This window comes from Impatiens glandulifera, chromosome 1 (assembly GCF_907164915.1).
Source record: "Impatiens glandulifera chromosome 1, dImpGla2.1, whole genome shotgun sequence".
Classification (NCBI taxonomy): Eukaryota; Viridiplantae; Streptophyta; class Magnoliopsida; order Ericales; family Balsaminaceae; genus Impatiens; species Impatiens glandulifera.
Genome location: NC_061862.1, coordinates 102257666 through 102279229, shown reverse-complemented (window position 1 = coordinate 102279229; position 21564 = coordinate 102257666). Strand labels below are relative to the sequence as shown.

General features: G+C 28.9%; 2 protein-coding genes across 2 annotated transcripts; one reads left to right on the top strand and one right to left on the bottom strand.

Annotated features, from left to right (window-relative positions):
* Nucleotides 1-929: 929 nt before the first annotated feature.
* LOC124919446 lies at nucleotides 930-3263 on the bottom strand. Its single transcript, XM_047459684.1, has one exon. The coding sequence runs from the start codon at nucleotides 3067-3069 to the stop codon at nucleotides 1204-1206; it is 1866 nt and encodes a 621-aa protein (XP_047315640.1). The 5' UTR covers nucleotides 3070-3263; the 3' UTR covers nucleotides 930-1203.
* Nucleotides 3264-16475: 13212 nt separating this feature from the next.
* LOC124922629 (LOB domain-containing protein 30-like) lies at nucleotides 16476-18045 on the top strand. Its single transcript, XM_047463352.1, has 2 exons — nucleotides 16476-16838; nucleotides 17601-18045. The coding sequence occupies exons 1-2, from the start codon at nucleotides 16476-16478 to the stop codon at nucleotides 18042-18044; spliced, it is 807 nt and encodes a 268-aa protein (XP_047319308.1). The 3' UTR covers nucleotide 18045.
* Nucleotides 18046-21564: the final 3519 nt, after the last annotated feature.

The window sequence follows — 21564 nt, the reverse complement described above, 5'->3', positions numbered from 1 at the left end:
AGTTGATGTATCTGTAAAAGAGCTCAACTTTAATTAATATATTTCGAGAATAAATCGGATTAATTCAGTTATTTGAATAGACCCTTATATCCGACTCCAACATATCGATCTTTATTGTATCAAAATCCTATAACCAACTGACAGATCAAATGGTTTTCATTTCGAATTGAGTCAGTACAACAGATGGACGGCTAGGATAGGTTTAATTGCCTACTCCTCCTAATACAAACAGTTATTTCGAAAAACAAAAACCAGCTAGCTCCCAGACCTAATACAAGCAATCATTTCGAAAAACAAAGACCAAATCTCCAAACCTAATAAATCAATCCAATAAACACCTAGTTCAAATGTCTGGGAGAATGAACTGAAATTATCATTACATCTATTCTCATCAATTATCATGTCTTAATCGAAACACTAAGACCAACCAAGACATTTTAACTCAGCACATAAACCAAACTAATAAGATCTACCAATATCTCTATAATACAAACTAATAAGATCTAACAATTGTTACTTAACCTAACTTAATTATTTAGATTCAGCTCTAATTCTAATTATGTTCTACAACCTAACACAATTCAGTAACTTGACTCAATAATAATAAGAACATTCAAATTCAAAAGACAACTATAACCCTGAAAATTAATCAACTTACATCATTATCAGGGTAAGAAGGCCTTTTAAGTACCTTTCCAATATCAATTCCCACATTTGATCAAATCTACTCATGAGCATCAGTACTTAAAATTCATTAAGCACTAACCTTTTTACTCTTATCCAGATTGCACACAAACTGGAGGTCAGTCTACTTCCATTGAAGGTTGTATCTGCACATCAATCAACAAAGAAAATCCACAAGAAGGCTATATGATCATAGTAGCAGCATGTTAAGAGAGTAGTTTAGCCACAACAAGACAAAAAAACAAAAACGAAAAAACTTCAACCCTGTGTTTGCAATCATTAAGAGACATGCAGATCGTCTTAACCAACAAATATTCAAGATTTGCCATAACACAGTAGCAAAAAATAGTCTTAAGGCTGCTGCATATGTTAAAATGGGGAATTTACAAGAAAGATAGATACACTGGTAAATATGCCGACAAAGCATGTGCAGGTTTTGTTTTTCAATTGCTTGTGTACGTACACAGATATACAAACACTTGAAAATTGATGTCAATCTTCAAAATTCATATTATTACCTTATAAAATTCCCCCATGTCTGAATCCACTTTCACCACACTCCCCGCCAGAATCTAGACCGCAAGGGGAATCATACCATTTTGAATTCTCTGGATAAAAGCTGTCAACAAGACCTACATCTGAAACAACATTCTCATCCTGCCTAAAAGGCTTTCTCAATTTCGACTCCTCCTCACACTTCAACCACCTTTCAGGTTTGTTACTTCCCAGAAGATCCTTCTCATCCCACGTTACCACATCGCCGAGTGTTCGGCTAAAGCTCTCTTCTTCTTCACCTTCTTCGAGCAATTCACCATTCTCCTTACCCCAATGTGCTAGATCATTCTCACCTACCAACATATCATCCGATTGATCATGCCTGTGATCAGAAAGCAATCCAAATGGTTTCACTTGATATTCTCCTACTGCTCTAACCTTATTGACAATCTCGCTCAAATCTTGTGAAGCCAAACCTAAAAGCTCATCTGGGTATTTTGAAATACTCCCTTCAAGTGATCCGACTAAATTTCTTAATTCTTGAATTTGCTGCGAGACTAAACTTCGTAGATCCCCCGTATCCTCCTTCCTTATGAACCCCCCTAAAGTCTCATTCTCCATTTCCTCGCTTATCCCATATACAGTGTCCTGATCAAGTAAAAATCCTCCTTTATGCCCAACAACTCGATGGATTATCCTTGCATTGCCATCCAATGGCCCTGGCTCATGGCCAGAATGGACTGCAAATAGCTTAAATATAGCTATTCCCTCTTCTTGATAGATAAATGTCTTATCTTTCTCATTGTAATTAGCAATTGGTACTATTGCCCTAATACGAAATCCACATCCACAACGCTTGGATGCGTAAGGTTCCCTTTTCAAAATCTTGGATTTCTTTGATGAGGCTGGCTCTCCTGCTCTGTGGCAAGCGTAGTCCTTCACCTCTGCCATGAAAGGCTTATATCGAATATACTTCTGCCTTATGCATAAAACAACTTTGTGTTTTGCTGCTAACTGTTGTAACCTGTGTGGGACTTCTTTAGCGGGGACATCGAACGATTCTGTGTACTCGAACCTTCTCCGTTTGTTACGAAGCATTGAACCAGATGAGTCTGAGCAGGCAGGACATGCGGTAACACATACCCTAATGAATGATTCAGGAATGCCATAAAATTTAGCACCAACTGTCCAAACCTGCTTAATTCTCTCTATAGTTTCCTTAAGACCTAAATGTTTCAAATCAGCATCACCATGAAAACTCATAACTATATCCTGCCACTGATTAACATGTGACACGAATTGATTCAAATTGTTCTTGAAGCACAAATAATCGTTACCGTGAGCATCAACGTGCACATTGAGCTTCTCCTGTATCCTCTTCCAAGCAGTTAGGTAAGCTGTATCTTCATTCCGATCTTTCCACACCGAACGCCAGCTAGCGAGGACGTGCGGAGGGGTTACCGCTCGGATCTCATCAGGCATCGCTAATCGTCCTTCTAGGATGCAACGAATCATCATGGCGTGCGATTCGCCATTGAATGTGTAGAACTGACTTGAAGTGTGAGGCTCGGGGTTAATGAAACCCGGACGATGAACCCTAGGGTTTTGTTCATCCAAGGAATGACCGTTGTTGTTGTTGTGGGAGAGGACGGAGGAATCGACACCGTTTAGACTTCCAGAGACGTCATCGGCGTCAGAAGAGGTATGGCTAATGGAATCGTCATCGTCTTCGTCGCGGAAAAGGACGATCTCGGACATGGGTGGGAGAGGAAAAGGCTGGTCGTGATTGTGATCCAAAATCAATGGCTCTGAATCGACGGCATGAGCAAGGATGGGGGAATCGAGATGATTTTCAAAGAGATCGTTGTTGTCTGCTTTGGTCGCGTTCATGGCACCGGAAGCTATCGACAGGTTTCAATCTACACACAAAAAAGACGCACACTCTCTTTCTCTCTGTCTGTGTCGTGTTGTCAGTTTTATTTTTTATTTTTTCGTCGGCGGTTTAAGTTTAATCTGAATCGTGACTTTTTATTAGACCTTGTTTGGTTATATAAGAGATCTATCGATAATCTAGAGAGATATTGAGAAAGACAATTTTTTTATTTTTAATCATTATTAATTTATTTAAAATATAAAATTTTATTGAAATTACATTTTTAAAGTATATATATATACATATATTTAAATTTTATATACCGATATTTTTTATTTTTTATTAATAATTTAAATAATTTAATAGTCTATCACCCGAATTTATAAAAATTATAATAAAATTATGATTTTTGTTACTATTGAGAACTAGCATGAGTTAGGGAAACATTTGGTGGATTAATCTGAAATCTAATCCGATTCCGAAATACTAATTTGGATTGGATATTTTGGATCGGATTAAATTCAAAATAATTAACCCCATGGTGAAAATAACTGTTTTAATTTAGTTTTAAATAAATAAAATCAAAATAACTAATCCATGAGAAAAACTCAATTAATTAGGATTAATTATTGTAGTAATTAATTAAATTAATTAAGGTTAAGGCTAAAACAAAAAAAATAAAATTATTTGGGATAAATGTTGTACCCATTTTATCTCAAAATAATTTTAGAAGAAATTAAAAAAAATAAAATAAATAATTTAGAATGAATTGTTGTATCCATTTCATCTAAAAACAATTATGTATTTAACCCTAAAAATATACAAAAATTAAATAAATTGGTAAAATATTTTCCATATTTATTTTAATATTTTGTGAATTTAAAAATATCATAATTAAAGTCAAAAGAGTGAAAGAAAAATCAATTTCAAACGAACCCTTAAAGATTTAATATAAATAAATAAAATCATGATCGGGTGTAGCCGAAACTGGAGGAAGAAAGCTACAGCCGAAGACAGGGCCATTAGATGAGCGATGGATCTCATCCAACGACCTAGGCACACCCGCGTAGTCCGTTGCAACGAAATAAACGCACGCCCGCGCCGCACCTGATTGTGTAAATCTTGTTAGCCAGATCGCTAACGGGACGACCAGACGCATTGGCGCCTTCACGGAACGCCAACAGAATGCACTAAGGCGCATGAAACGGCGTCGTTTCATGCGCCACCTTCGTCTCCAACGCGTCGCTGGAGTGATAAACATCAAAGACCCGTATTTAATTTTTCCTTTTCGGAACTCCCTCATTAGTCAACCATTTCGGTTGATTTAAAGTCTGAAATAATCACCCTACAATGATGATCATTTCTTTTACAAGAATATGAATGATTCATCCTTATTCCGACCAACTTGAGGAAGAACAGTCAAAATACCATAAATGGATTTTGGTTGATCCAATCCAATTAAAGCCTCAACCGACCTTGGGCAATTGTAAATATCCCCCTGAGTCGATTCGAATGTAAGAGATCCACTCTCCACCTTCTAATCATCGATATTCAGAAATCCACCAATACAACTTCAAGTTTTCGGATTTTTTGAAAATTTTGGATAAGGTCTTAAAGCTTGGATCTGAGCATCCCAACAGCTTCCCTAAGGTCTAAGGAGTGTTCTTCAATCCTTCTTAATGTTTCAATCACCCTCTAATTCATATTTATAGTTTGAATTTGAAATTTTTATATTTCAAATTGCATAAGCTTATATGTTTGTTGTTTATGATGTTTTATAGTTAATCTTAATCCTAGGATCATTTAGAAACTATCTAGATAAGATAGAATCGATCAATCGGTCTTAAAAACAAAAACCCAAATTTGAAATTTTAAAATCAAAATTCGGGTTTATTATTCTTGGGCTAATTCTGTTGAATCACAGCCCAGAAAGCATCCCAATATGACTGTTTGGATCATATTTGATCCATCCTGATCATGTTTGATCAAAATAAAAAAAATGAAATTTGTTTAGTTTTTGATTTGGTCAAACGATCGGTCAGTGTTCATGTTTTAGTATCAATCACGTATATATGAGGTATAAGAAAGCTATTGAATAGTTCATTTCACCTCAAAACAGCCTTAAAATCAAAAATCCAATTTTTGATCACAAACTGTTTTGAACGATTTGATCATCATCCATGTTTATCAATACCTTGAGATGATGATCAACATGTTCCTAGGATCTTTGTGAAGCTACCCAAACCCTTGGATAAAAAATTTCAAGCTAAAAAACGAATTAAAAAAAAAAACTTTTAGGTTCTTGAGGACCGATGCTTGTTAGCCTAGGACCGAGAGATCCAATCGAGAATCATTGATCCAGACCGAAACCTAGGACCGAGAAATTTGAACTTAGGATCGAGAGGTCTGACAGATGTTCTTGAGTTAGGACCGAGATATTCGATTGATGTTTTTGAGCTAGGACAGAGATGTCCGACCGAGGATTTTAATCTAGGATCGAGAGGTCCAATTTAGGATCGAGTATCCCTAAATCTAGGACCGATGAACTTAGCCTAGAGTTAACTCAGGACTGGTGAGTTTATACACCTAGACCGATGAACTTAACCCAGGGCTAACCTAGGATAGATGAGTTTATACACCTAGACCGGTAATTTTAGCAAATGACAGAGAGTCCTTGGCACCTAGATCGATAGACTTTGGTACTCCGACCGAAGATCTCGAGCCTCGACCCAGACTGAGAGTTTTTAGACCCCGACCCATAAAAACAGACTTAATGCCTAGGACTCCGGCCCTAAGGCCTGTTTGGTTCCACTTTTCAAAACCCAAAATTATTTTTGTAATTTTGGGACCCCAAACTATTTTCTAAAAATTCCATAAAAATAGAAAATTATTTCAAAATATTTTGGGATATTTCCTCAAGAAATATTTTGACTAAGGCATGTTTGGTGTTTATTTCTAAACCCTAACATCCTTAAAATTACTAATGTTCTTCAGGTATAATCCTACATAGTTATCATTAGTAACATGTACAAGCATTTTAAATATTGTTTTTTAAAATATTTTAAACAACGCTAAACCTAGAAGCATGACTAGGACCGGAAAAATAATTTGTTAAAACTCAAACGTTATACAACTGATCTTTAAAAGGCAACTTTATAAGTAGAGACCGTTTTAGAACGGGTACAGAGGATGAAGCGCAAAAGTTTTTTTCCAAGTATCGCCAAACTACGAACTAAAAGAAAACTTTAGTCATTACGTTTGTATACGTATGCCAGCTTTTATTGATTTTCAAAAACTAATTGGCGACTCTTTTTCAAAATAAATAATATTTTAAATTAATCACGTTTAATTAATTTAAACTAAGGGATTTAAAAAAAAAAATTATGATTTGATTACCACAAATCCCCGAATTATTTAAAATTGAACCTCGAATACAAAGGATTTTTTCGGAGTTATAAAAGTAGGTGTAATTTAATATATTATAAAAATATAATATTATAAAAAAATAAGTTAAATATTTTACAAATTATAAAAAATAATTAAATAAATTTATGATATTATTTATTTACCCACTTATACAAATATCATTCTCAATCAAACAAGAAAAAATCACCTAAAATAATATTATTTGAATCAAAAACTACTATATTTATGATATTATATATTATGAACTTTTTTAAAGATGAAACAAGCACTAACTAACAAAATTAAGAAATTGAATTAATTGAACATCCAGAATTAATAATATCTAAGCACATATAGAATGTCAAAGTACCAGCTACAAAGTGTAGCACGACCAAGGTCGGCCCTAGTGTAGGACGAATTGAACTAGAGTCACCCTTCCCATGGGCCATCCTATTTGCAATAAAGATATTTAATGATGTGAAGGCTTGAAGACATGAATAAAGATAAATATAACAGAGAAAAAACAGATAAATAAATGTTAGAGTGAGGTTCTTGAACCAAAAACATAACCAATTACATTATATTCATTTTTTTATAATTTTTATTGTTATAATATTATATTTTTTATTTTTTAATAAAAACAAATATATTTTAGAATAAATTAATTAGATATTTCGATTTCTATTAACAACAATCTAATCAGAAAAATTAAAGAGAAGTAGACTCACATCAACTATTGTGAAGTTGCACTTCTCAACTTTTAACAAGCGACGACTATTTCTTCTAAATAAAACATTTTATCAATTTAAATTATGTTTTAGTCATGTGTCTCCTCTAGTTTAAAAGTGTTTTTTTACTAGTGCGAAAAAGATCAAATTTAATGAGGTCTTCTCTTCCTAATTAGAAAACAATTTATAGTAACGATTAATTTCCTATTGTTGTAACATAAAAAAGTTTAAATAATTCAATGATACGTCTAAGTAAGTTCTAATCAAGTTTCGATCAATTAAAGAACAAATTTGTAAGAAGATTGAGAGAATGAATAGAAAAATTAAGAAGTTCTAGTTGTCGATTTCACATCCTTGTAGTTGTAAAGAGGCCCCCGAATGGGCAACCTTATACATTTCTTTGATGGTTATGATGTTGAATTTCCTTTGTATTTCGTTTTTTTTTGTGTGTGTGTTAGGTTTCACTCAAACTTTTTTTCATGTTAGTGTTACAACTTATGAAAATGATTATAGCAAGAAGATGACATTAAGATCTGAATATGAGCAAATTAAAGTAAAAACTTGGATTGATCTGATTAAAATATGTGATGATGATATATATAAATTAATAAAATTTGATATCTTGATTGAGCATATATGTTATAATGAGAGAAGATGAAGGTGGTTGCGTGAAGGAAGCTATGAAATCATGCATGGTGTGTTGGTTTTGCAAAAACATCATATCTCTAGCTTAGAATCCAGTCATAATCTTTCTCTCATTTTCTTCAACATTTCACTCAAATCATCATCTTTTCAAGGAACTTGCATTCCTGCAACAATGGTACTTCAGGTTCTGGATCACCTTTCTAGCTATACAATTTAGTCAATTATCTTGTTGGCAAGGGTTTATGTAAATAAACTTGAGTTTATTTTAAAAAAATGTTAATATTTATTTATATAGTGATATTAAAAAATTTAAAATTTATTAATATATAATGGTACTATATTATTATTTTAATTAAATAGAGGGTATTTTTGGTTAAAGCATTGAATAATGTAATTGATAAGAAAAGATGAAGTGATATTTAATTACGGTTGAATTTAAAGAAATTAACTAAACAAAACTTAAATTTTAAAAATAAATTATGATTTTTCATTTCGATTCTCCCTAAAAAAAAATCATTTTCATTTAAAAATGGTTATTAATATTGTGGAGGAAGTGTTAGTCACTGGGGAGGAAAAAAGCAAGTGAAACTATTAATGATTAATTGTTTTTCTTATTTTAAATTAAGTTGGTTTAAAACTTTAATTTTAACTTAATGCATTATAAGTGAATAAATAATAAATTTATTTCTTTAAATTTTCTAATTATTTTAATTTACATTATTATTTAAAAAAAAATTAACTTTTTAAATATATGTGATTTTGGAATTGGGCTAGTGAGGAAGAAAGCCCACTAAAGTTCGCCTCGGAATAGTCATATTGAACACCTTAATTTAATCAGCAGCACTTTTATTTATATTTTTAAAAGTATGATTCTTTAATTAGCAAACAATAAATTAACAAAATAAATAAATTTGTTATTATATTTTAATTTATTAAGTATATTTTATGTTATATTATAAATATAATAATTTTGGAATTTTATTAATAAAATTTATTTAATTTTGTTTGTTAAATATTATGTTAATTAATATATATATTATACTATAAGATTCAAACTTTATTAATGTAAGGTGATCAAATATATCAAGTTGGATTCTCACTAACTTAAGTCAAAATGGTTACAATGAAGACTATCTTTTAAATATTAAAAAATTAATTAATTTATGATCCACATCTCTTTAAGTAGTATATTTTATTTGATATGATATATCTCAATAGATAATTATCTTCATACTTTTATTTTTTACAAAATAAATGTATTAATTTCATAATTTGTATTGTTATATCAACCCCTTTAAAGCTCACTCTTTTATACCAGTTAGAGAATACTCCCGGATGCTATGAGAGTTATAAATTATAAACCAATTATTTAAAAATAAATTATTTGAGATATATACACATCAAAAATATAACCTTAATCATAGAAATATATATTAATTTTTACTTTTTAGTTTTAAAAATTTGTAAACCTTCTTAACTATTTAATGTTCCATCACAATTTATATTATTAATTTTTTTTTTTTTAATTTAAGATTGTACACACAAAATAGTTAGTGTAAAACATGTGCTCGGATTGACTAGTTTAATTTATTTTTAATTTTAATGAATTTTAAAAACCTTTTAATATCCTCTTTCGTATTTTATCATGATTATTTTAGAAATCTAAGATGAGTCATTCCTTTAATTTAATTAGTGAGTTAGTAATAGAATAATATATATATATATATATATATATATATATATTATTAGTTTTTTTCTGGTAGTACAGTAGTACTCAATCACGATAATCATCGAGGCTGCTCCTTGTTTGGGGAGCACATCCCTTAAATTATAAAACACATTTATTTTATTTAAATAATTTGTTGACAAATAGTAATGTATACAATTGTTTGTGTATAATACCTAGGTTTTGACCACACGAATGCACAAACAAAAATTTAACAACAATGCTTCCCCACTTGTCCAATGGCCATATTTATTAATTTTCCTAATTATTTCTCTTATAAAAAATAGCTTAGTCACTAAAAATGGAAAAATAAATATAGCAACAAGCAAAAAAATATTCATAAGAACAAAATAAACAATCAAACCACAAAATAAACATCAACCTTTAAACAAAATGAATTCATATGTGAGTAATGGTTTTAGTTACTATGAAGGAGTTCCACAATATTGTAGGTAATATCAAATAGGGTTAGCAAATTTCTGACCCAATACAAAAATACGACTAAATCCAACACGAAAAAATTTAATTGCGATAATGTATTTTTTTAGTTTAGGTCGACTCGTTTAACTTGATTAATAAACAAGTTAAAATCAGATCGACCTTAAATGACCTAATCAACCTGTTTACAATTTTCTTTTATAGGGTTTTGTGTTTGTCATTTCCTTCTTATTTGAAATGAAGGAGATTTGTGATTTAACTTAGTTAAATTTTTTATGTCATTTTAATCTGAAATAGAAAAATGCAATATTAATTAAATCGAGTTGAGTTGGGTTCAAATCAATTACAAATAAACATATTAGGTTCAGGTTAGAGATTTTTACCCGAATTATTAAACCGATTATATTCAAATTAGTAACGCTCAACCACAATCTGAACCCGACTTGAATTGACTAGTATCAAACACAACTTAACGTTAATCTATCTACTTAGATAATAGTTTTCCTTAAATATTAAAGGATCGTGTCTAATACTACTAGACCACTCGAGATTTAAGGGCATTTGTGAATTTGTTTTTGTCAATTCTATTGAAATGTTTCTTTTTAAATTTTGCATGTCATATTTTGTATATTATATTTTCATATTTCAGATGAATGTAACTTGACTGATCTATGACAAATATTATTATTAATTCTTTTATATGATTTACTTTTTTCTTAGGATAAATGTAGATTAATGATAGAGAGTCTTTTATTTAGAAAAAAAAACTAAGCCACCAAAAAGTCACACTAACAATTAATATATAGTCATGCTTGTAATATCTATATAAGTCAGGCCTCAATTCCAACACAAATCATAATAAGTGTATCATAAAACAAATTGTTTTTATTATTATTTAAGTTTACACAAATATTTAAGTAGTAATATTTGATGGTATAAAGACACAAATATCTTTCCTTAGAATGAAAGGCTTTGACATTATTTTCCCAATGTGGCTAATACAAGGGACAAACTTGTTAGACACCCACATGCTTACCTCTCTTAATATTTATACATGTTTATACCAATTGCTTTGGTTTCACTCTTCCTTCCTTTGTTTCTTTCTTATTTTCCTTGATTTTCTTTTCTAATGTCATTTATCCTTACAATTAATTATTGTCAAATAATGTTGTATCTTTCCAATTTATTATGTCAGTCAAAACTAACCCTTAAAAGTATTGTAATAAATAATCACTCATTTATAATATCGAGCAAATATAGTATTAAGACACTTAGACCAATCAAGTGCTTTCAACCTACTCCTTTCGATTTTTTGTTCCTTGTATTATACTTGTATTTTTGAGGCATTATATCGTAACTTAATTTGTCAAATGTTGAGATGATTCGTGGATAAATTTAAAAATAAAGTATTTAGAATATGATCTTATCAAAACAATCTATTTTTACATCAATAACATACTTTACCAAATAACCCCAAGATTAAACAAGATCCATTTTGAAAGTTAAGACTCAATTTTGAGGAGGTCAATGTGATAGATCGAGGTAGGACAGTTTGAGAGTCAATAATCATTTTGTTTTTTTTTGTTTTTTTTTTTTAATGTCAATCTTGACAATGAGAAAGACATGTCTATATATATAGGTGTGTAACTTTTACACTAGAAAGTAAATAATCATACATGTCTTTAGTTGGTATAGAGTTTTAGCTAGTGATGATTTCATTTTCACACTAGACAATATGCATGTACTTATAATATGGATATCATAACTTTTATTTATACTTTTCATTAAAATTTATTTATTTATTTTTCTAATTTACAAAATTAGGGCAATTTCTCACGGTTATAACTCCATATTTCAACTTAGGTGCTAGATAAGGCTTTTATCACTTGAGCAAAAAATTTGTTTTGCTCCTTCAACTTACATCAAAAATTTGTTTTGTTTTCTCAACATAGATTATGTTCAATATGACTTTCTAAACTTTTAAAAATTGTTCAAATGACTTATTTATTTTATCATTTTTTTGTTAACTCCATTAAAGTATTGATATTATTTAAAAAAAACATTTACACTAATTGTGATTAAAAAGATGCAAAATTTTGATAAAAAAAACTTAAGCAAGATATTGAATCATTTTTAAAAGATCAGATAAAAGTAATAAATGGATATAGTGAGCTTGTTTGATTTTGAGATTTTGGTTTAATCTGGGTTTAAATAAGCCTTATTTGACTTAATATTTTTAAAATTTAATAATTATTATATCGTCTAAAAGATGAGATAGAAAGCCAAAGAAAATATATTAAATAAGAGTATTTTGATATTGTATAGATAAATGTTCAATAAAATAAAAATGAAAAGAGATAAAATATTAAGTTTTCAATAAATAAATAATAATAACAAATCAATATCAAACCAGCTAGGAGTTAATGAAATAAAATGAACTTTTATCCTTAAATTATAATACCAATGTGAATTGGATATTATTTAGAATCCTGTTATTTGTATGATATGTTACTTGTTTTGTAATTTTTTTTTTATTAATTCAAGTATGCAAAAATTAATTTACAAATAATATAATATAACATATAAACATTAAAAATAGTAAACGATAATCTAAACATTAAATAATATATTAAATTTGTAAAAATTAAGACATTGTTCGATTTGAATTTTTTAAATAAATCAAACATTATTTCACTTCCCTCTCATCCATTACATTATTCAAATCATTAACCAAAATACTAAAATATCATTTATTTTAAATTGTTATTTTTTTATTTTATTTATATATATCAATAATCTATAAGTTTTTTTTACTAAAAATAATCATTATTTTCTCAAAATTATCAATAATTATTATTTTATTTTCCTTTAAGTTTTTAAATAACCCCAATTTGAATAAGGCCTAAAATTACAACGAAGATAATCCAACAATCTTGCATTCTTTGAGGGTGACTCCAATTAATTATGAACTCGTTGAGTTTTATAAGGATGAGTGAGGAGGTAAAGTAAATCGAACAAACCAATTTAATGTTGTCGGAAGAATCTCTATCAAATATTTTGGGCGACAATACAAATTGTCCTTTTCCATGTGTTGATTAGCAACACCAAATTTTTTTGTCAAAACATAACTAACCATCTACATATATGATCAAAATAATGAGAAAGACATAAAAAAAATTATATACATATATATATCTTTTGCATTGTTCAGTTTTAATAATCATTCAAATATCATTTTATTCTTCTTTTCATTAATTATCTTAGGTCTGGTTCGGTTAGGTTTTTTTTTAAAAACCAAGAGAGAGAAAAATTGATTGATAGGTGATGATTTTGAGGAGGTAATGATTATTTTTGGTAAAAAAACTTAAATGGTATTAATATATATAAATAAAAAGTAAAATAATAATTTAAATTAGAGGGTATTTTAATATTTTAGTTAATGAAATGAGTGATGTGATTGTTAAGAATTGATTGATTGGAAAAGTGATTTGGTTTGGATTTTTTAAATAACCCAAGGAGAACAAGGCCTTACTCAATTAATTATGCATCGTTATATTTTAGATGATTTAAATAATCCAACACCATTTTACATGTTTTTAATCCATTAAATCACTCAATTAATTAGTCAAAATATTAAAATATTTTTTTAAAAATTATTAATATATATATATATATATATATATATATATATATATATATATATATATATATATATATATATATACCCTTTAAATATTTTTACCAAAAAAATATCATTATCTCTTTAAAATAATCACAAATATTATTATTTTTTTCCTTCCAAATTATTCAAATAACCTTTACCAAACAAGCCCTAGAACCAAAATATTAAAATAATTTTATTTTAAATTATTATTTTTTATTTTATTATATATATAATATTCTTTCAGTCATTTAAAAAAAACAAAAAAAAAACTAATAAATAAATAAATCAACCCTTAACAAAATTATAATATTTTTTTTTCTCTATCCAAATTATTTAAATAATTTTAATCCTTCTAAAAATAATAAATATTATTTCAAAATAATTAATGAAATTAAAAATCTGAAAAATGAAAGTGAAATGGATGATGGAATGTGGTAACAAACAGTAAAAGGGTGCGGATTCATAGGCGTTTGGTAACGGATTAGACTTTTAGAGTGAGAGGAACTGTTCCACGTAAGCAGCCACTCATCAGTCCTGAAACAATAATTGGTCACATCATTACACGTGTCGGTCAAACGTTAAACCTATTGACGAGGAAATTTATAGTTGCTTCTTTTTCACACTACACGTTGGACAAGAACCGGACGGCGCGGTCACTGTACCGCCGGCCGGTACTTACTGTTACAATTCCGTTCTCCTCCGTTTCATTCATTCTCCTATCTAATCTAATCGCCATTACTTAATACTAAATTAATTTTAAAATTTAAATTAACATAATATTTTATAAAAATATGTTAAAAATTATAATGTGGGTCCCAATTGAATGAGGATGAGGTCATCACCTATCCAGCCGTTACGTTAGGGATCATCACCGACTCAACAGAGACGGTGAGATATGCTGAAATATTTATTTTTATTTTCTCTTTTTTTAATTAGCATCTTAAGAATTAAGATAGATTAACCCAGTTCCAAATAATTAGTTGATTTTTTTAAATTATAAATGACACTTATTTTGAATAATATATATATATATATATATATATATATATATTTAAGTTATAACAAACTAGCATTCTTACTATTTTTTAATAATTATTTTAAATTATTGTTTATTAGTTCAAATTATCATGTTAATTTTAAGTGACAATTTTTCTTAATTTTATTCTTTATAAAATTAAATAAGTAAAACAAAATTCAAGGTACAAATTAATATCATAGGGATGGGATGGTTTCCTAAATGTTCTAATTCTTTGAAGCCTTCAAGATATTCTATCAAACATGAGTTGTCTCCAATTTTGTTAAATTATTATTATTTTTGTAATTTTAATGTTACAATATTATATACTTTTATAATTTTTTTAGAAAAAAATATAATGAGGAATTGCAAAAATTAAATAACTTAGTACTTTATCTCAGTTCTCGGAGGTATAATGTATTGGTATGACAAAATGATATTTCACTAATATTAGACAAATTAACAAGTCTTTTCCGATCTCCCGTGTTTATTAGTACTTTGATCATGTCTTAAAACGATGCAATGTTTATTTTATTTTATTGTGTTTGTTTTTGTTCTATTTTTTGGATCTGAAGTTTGTGTGATTTTTGATGCATTTTGTGTTATAACATTATAATTAATTATGAAAGACTTGTTCTATTCTTTTAGCACTCATTTGTTGAGTTCTCAAATTTCAAGACAAGCATGCATGAGAGTACTGTTGAGCTCCATAGAGCTTTAAGTTTTTCTAATATTTTGTTATTTATTTATTTTGATATATCATAATTAAACCTTCAACAAACTATATGTTTTCTTATATTATAATACAATGTCCTGAATTTCACATATAATTACTCTATTTTAACAAACAAACAAATAAAAAACTTAAGTTTTTTTTATTAAGGAATAAAAGAAGACTAACATGACACCCCACAACTATGGTGCTGCTTAAACTCAAATTGTTTCGAATATAATCAAACTCGTAACATTTTGGTCTCTTAATTCGACTTTTACCAATGAGCTATTTCTATAAAACAAAATATAGTTACTTATCATATAAATCTCAAACAAAGTAATTATACTTAATGAACCCAAACACCACATATAATTACTTGAATATATATGATCCAACTCTAACAACAATAAAAATATAATATCCCAAATAAAAATATACTTTTGTAAACTTTTCTTTAAATAAAATCAACCGTTTCAATAAATAAAGTAGTAAATTAATACTTTAAAATATAAAATTTGAATAAAAGTTTCTTCTTTTTCAATTAACAATTCAACCAACTAATATAACGGCTGATCAACATGTGAAAAGTATAAACAAAATATTTTTAGTTTATTTCTTCATGTTTCCAGTAAAGCATCATTGTTTGTTCACTCTAAAGTTAAAACGTTTTTTTTTGTTTTTAAATTATCTATTTTTATGTGATAACTTGATTAATAAAGAAATTAAAGGGTTAATAACTAGGTTAAGTTATTAAAGTAAACTAAATACATATTCACGAGATAAATGAAGAGATAAAAATTATATATATATTATAAGAAATTAAAAAGAAAAGAAAGGCAGCTGGCTTATCGCATGTTTGCTTCACGCAAGCAGCTAAATGGGTGTTTGCTTCATCGCGTGGCTTTAAAGTCTTCACTTAAAGTTCAAACAATACACTCATCTTTCTCTCTCTTTCTCTCTCTTTCCTTTACCAAACCCTTAAATCTACAAAACCCCATTAATCTCTCCTTCTGTTTCTCTCCCTTTTCCTTCTTCAATCATTGTAATACAATATTTTGACCTAGAAATCAATCAACTAGCTAATCCAATGAGTGCAAACCCATGCACCGGCGGCGGTGCCAGCTCCGGCGGAACTAGCAGCGGCGGCGGAGGAGGAGGCGGCGGCGGCGGCGGTGGTGGTGGTGGTGGTCCATGTGGTGCATGTAAGTTCTTGAGGAGAAAGTGTGTGGCTGGATGTATATTCGCACCTTACTTTGATACCGACCAAGGAGCAGCACATTTTGCGGCGGTTCACAAAGTTTTCGGAGCTAGCAACGTTTCCAAGCTGCTACTACATATTCCTGTTCATAAACGACCAGATGCAGTTGTTACTATTTGCTATGAAGCTCAGGCTCGACTTAGAGACCCTATCTATGGCTGCGTTGCTCATATCTTTTCCCTTCAACAACAGGTATTTTTATTTTATTTAAAACAAACAAGTCCTAACATTTATTCCTCGTGAAAAATTACATCATTGTCCTTGCTTCTCTTTGAAAAACCTCATTGCATCATGTGTATACACCAACAAAAGAATGATGTAACACTATTTATAGAGGAGAGATAACTTGTATATTATATTCATGCATGTATTAATGTTAATTTGTATATACATGGATTTGTTTTTTTTTTTATAGATTAAAATGAGTTTTTTAAATTTATTTTATAACTTATGAGAGGATTTGTTAATTGAAGGGTGAATTATTTGAGCTTAATATTTGGTTTTTATTGTTAAGTGGTAGATATTTTGATTAACTATCTTTTGTAAACCGATGTTATAATATATACTAACCCTTTTTTTTTTTTAATGAAAAAGATTAAGAAGTTTCAAATAAAAGATGTGAATTTATGGGTGGGAGAAGTGTGTGGACAAAAGAAAGTTTAAGATTTTGGAAATATATGAAATTAGAGTCATAGTCAAGACGGTTAAGATTGATTCGTCCTAAATGCATGTATATGTCTTTTTTTCACTTTCTCAATAAAAAAAAGTTGCACCAATTAAGAAAGGTCCTATGAATGTATATTTTCTAGTTGGATGGACAATTTCATTTCAAGAAGCAATCATATAAGTAGAAATTGTACTTAAAATAGCTCTAACTCCATTTCTAGATTATAATTAAGGTTGTAACTTATAATTATTTATGTATGTAACATTATTAACCTATTGTTATTCTAGGTTGTGAATCTACAAACAGAGCTTTCGTACTTACAAGCTCATATATCGACTCTAGAGCTTTCGCCTCCGATGCAACCTATGCAAACGCCCCAGCTAACTCCTTCTCCTCTATCATTGTCGGACCTCCCTTCGAGTTCGTTTCCAGCCATGTATGATTTGTCATCGCTATTCGATATTCCTATATTGTCTCAACAATCTAATTTGTGGGGGATGAATCAGCACCAAATGGGACATAGAGCTCCGGTTAATGTTGTGTCTTCGTCTGGCGGCGTTGGAGGTGGAAGCGGTGGTGGTGGTGGCGGTGGTGGTGCTGGTGGTGGCAGCGGTGGTGGTGGAGGTGAAGATCTTCAAGCATTGGCTAGGGAGTTACTTCAGAGACATGGGTGTCAAGTTGCGACATCAGGAACAAAAATTGTGCAAACAATGCCACCTCATTCTAAATGAAGATACTTTTGAAAATCTTCCAAAATATTAACTATAAAAGGTTTATAACTGCCCCCACTCAACTTCATCTGTCTCTATTACTTGGCATTTGTCATTTGGGAAGTATAATTTTATTAACTGCCTTTCTTCTTCTATTTTTTATTTACTTTTTTCAAGATTTTCTTTATTGAAGAATGCTAATCATGAAATTCAACCTATTTGATGATAGATATGGTAAAAGAGTCGTGTTTTCGTCCAATGTTTTGTCTGATATTCTTGTTATAATTTGATAACAATGATGAAAATGAAAGAATCGGGTTGGATTCTTTTAGGTCTAGGGTGACCTCTTTCTTCAGGTTTGATCCTTTGAGGTCTAGGGTGACACCTATCTTTTGATCTTTCCTTGCATGTTAGAGGCAAACTTATCCCATCTAAATAATATATAAATAACAATATTTTATATATTAGTTTAAGCTAGTAACAAGATCATCAAGATCAAATACTTTGTGACATTGTAAATTTTGAGTTATTATTTGTTTTTGGGTCTAAATATTTGAACTAAATTTGAGACTAAACTATACCCTAAAAAAAAGTGATAGAGAGATGCTCACACCTACCCTCTAATAATTTTCAACTCTTTCTATCTTTTTAAAAAGTCAATTCATTAAATAATAATATTTAAAAGATTTAAAAGAAATGCCCAACAATAAATGTACAAAAATAATGTGTTAGTAGTATATGCAAAATATATTTATTGTGATATAGGTAGTAAATAATGTCAAAAAATATTTTGAGTTGAGGCTATCAAAGGTGTTTTTCAATTATCAACCTACAGTGACTTAAAGACCTTAAAAACTCATTATAAGGTGGAAACCATATTTACTAGACCTTCTAGAACAATAAACGAATTAGACCAAGTGACAATGTCAAATTATTTCTTAAAGTATTTCAATTGAAAATATACCCTTTCACATGTCTACCTAATAAGAGTTGGAGATTTTCTTGGTGAAATACCAAACCAATCAAAATTGTATATAAGCATGATCACCAATACCTCTTATGTTCTTTGAGGTCTAGGGTTACCTCAGTTTTGTTTAGTAATGACCGTTGTTTTGAAATTGGCAACTTTAGGAAGGCATTCTCTTGAACCCTTATGTTTTATGAGGTGGCCGCTTTTTGAAATGTTGGCTATGAAAATACCAAACCAATCAAAATTGTATATACCTCTTATGTTCTTTGAGGTCTAGGGTTACCTCGGTTTTGTTTAGTATCACCGTTGTTTTAAATTGACAACTTTAGGAAGGCATTCTTTTGAACCCTTATGTTTTATGAGGTGACCGCTTTTTTGAATTGTTGGCTATGAAAATACCAAACCAATCAAAATTGTATATACCTCTTATGTTCTTTGAGGTCTAGGGTTCCCTCGGTTTTGTTTAGTATCACCCTTGTTTTGAAATTGGCAACTTTAGGAAGGCCTTCTTTTTTAGCCCTTATATTTGATGTTGGTTATGGACATCAAGAATCTAATCTTATCTTAATAACACATATATAATAAAGTTAAAATCATTAAAAATATGTATTAAACTAATAACATCAAATACTTTGTGTCAATGTAACTATTTGAGTTATTATTATTTTGGGGTCAAAATAATTGATTCTAAATCATATAAAAAAACAAAAGAAATAGAAAGATACTCTCAAGTCTCGCCTACCCTCTCTAGTTTTTTTTAAGTCAATTTATACAAAAACATCTAATAAATATACAAATTAAGAAGAAAAAAATTGAAAATAAATGATAAAAAATAAAAAGTAATTGTGAGAGATGTATAAGCAAGATAGAGTTATTAATTATCATATGAGATTGTTAGAATGTATAAAAAAAATCATATAATAAGGGGACTGTCATCTTCTTAAAAACAATAACGAATTAGACCGACTAGCAAGATCACATTGCCACTCAAAGTTTTTTAATTATTAAATATATACTTCCAAGTGATGATCTCATTCGAGTTGAAAATTGTGTTTGGTAGAAATATTAAACTAGTAAAAATTGTATTTAATAATATCAATATTACTCACAAATTTTGTCATTTTATAATAAATTCTTTAACAATATTTAAAGAGTACTTTATTAAATGTCAAAATATTTTATTATTATTATAATTATTATTTTAAAACTTTTGTGACTGAAACTACTCAGTAGAGTTTGACCTTAATAATATTTTTAAATTATTTAATTGAATAAACTAAACTACTTATATTAATTTAAATGTAAAATTATTATATATTTTTAGTATAACATACCAATTAAATAAAATATAAGAATATTTTTTTTACTAGCCCAAAACTTCGAAAACAGCCTGTGTTTATGGATATAGCATATTTACCCTCAACCCTTTCTTCTTTGGATCTAGTAAGAGCCCCCAAGTGGAATCCGACTGAGATACAAAGAGGGAGAAAATCCCATCTTCAAGGCTAGGATAGAGGTCATGTCCAAGATATTTAATTTATGAGCAAAAATTCTTAACTTTAGCTTTAACCAAAATCATAAAACATCATTGATAAATAGAAGTTGAGAAATCGTGTAGGATGAATTAGGTAAACCAACCTCCGCTGTAACCATAATCATGGAGGGAGTCTCAATCAAATTTACAAATAGTGAAGAACATGTTTATGTTTATAATCTGTTTAACAAATATTTGATTCATTACATCCGTTTAATACATTTTAAACCAATTTAACACGTTTTGACATGTTAAATATATTTTTATCTCGATTAATACATTTTTAAAACTCATTTAACAGAATTTTATACATTATATCCCGTTAAACACATCTTTGATCAATTTAACACGTATTTGTTTCGTTTAACACAATTTTGACTCATTTAATACGTTTTTAGTCCATTTAACAAATATTTGATTATTTTGTCATGTTTAATATGTCTTTTAGTCATTTAATAAATTTTAACTCATTTTAGCATATTTAATAAATATGTGACCAATTAATCTCATTTAATATATTTTTGTCATATTTAATATATTTTTAATTTATTTAAAATGTTTTTTATTAGTTTAATATTTTTTTTTTGACTTAATCACATTTGACTTTAATATTTTTTGTATTTTAAAATTAATTAAATATATAAATTAAAAAATAAATATCATATTTATGAGTAAGAGATATAAGAAAAAAGAGACGAGAGAAAATGATAAGAGACTAGCTAGAAGCATGAACAAGGGATAAGAAGAGATGAAATTGAATGAAGTGAAAGAGAAAGGAGGATATAGGAGGTGAGATGAGAGAGAGAGGATAGGATAGGGGCAGAGGATGAAGTACATAAATGATATAAGTTATATTTTAAAAATTAAAGTTATTTTATTTGGATAATATTAACCTAACTAGAATTAAACCAGACCCAAATTAAATTTAACCAAGTTCAACCCAATCCAAAATTAAACCAAATCAAATTAACTTACCTAAATTCATATTTTAGGTTTGGAGTTAGGATTGAAATTTTAGCCAATCCAAATTATACTCA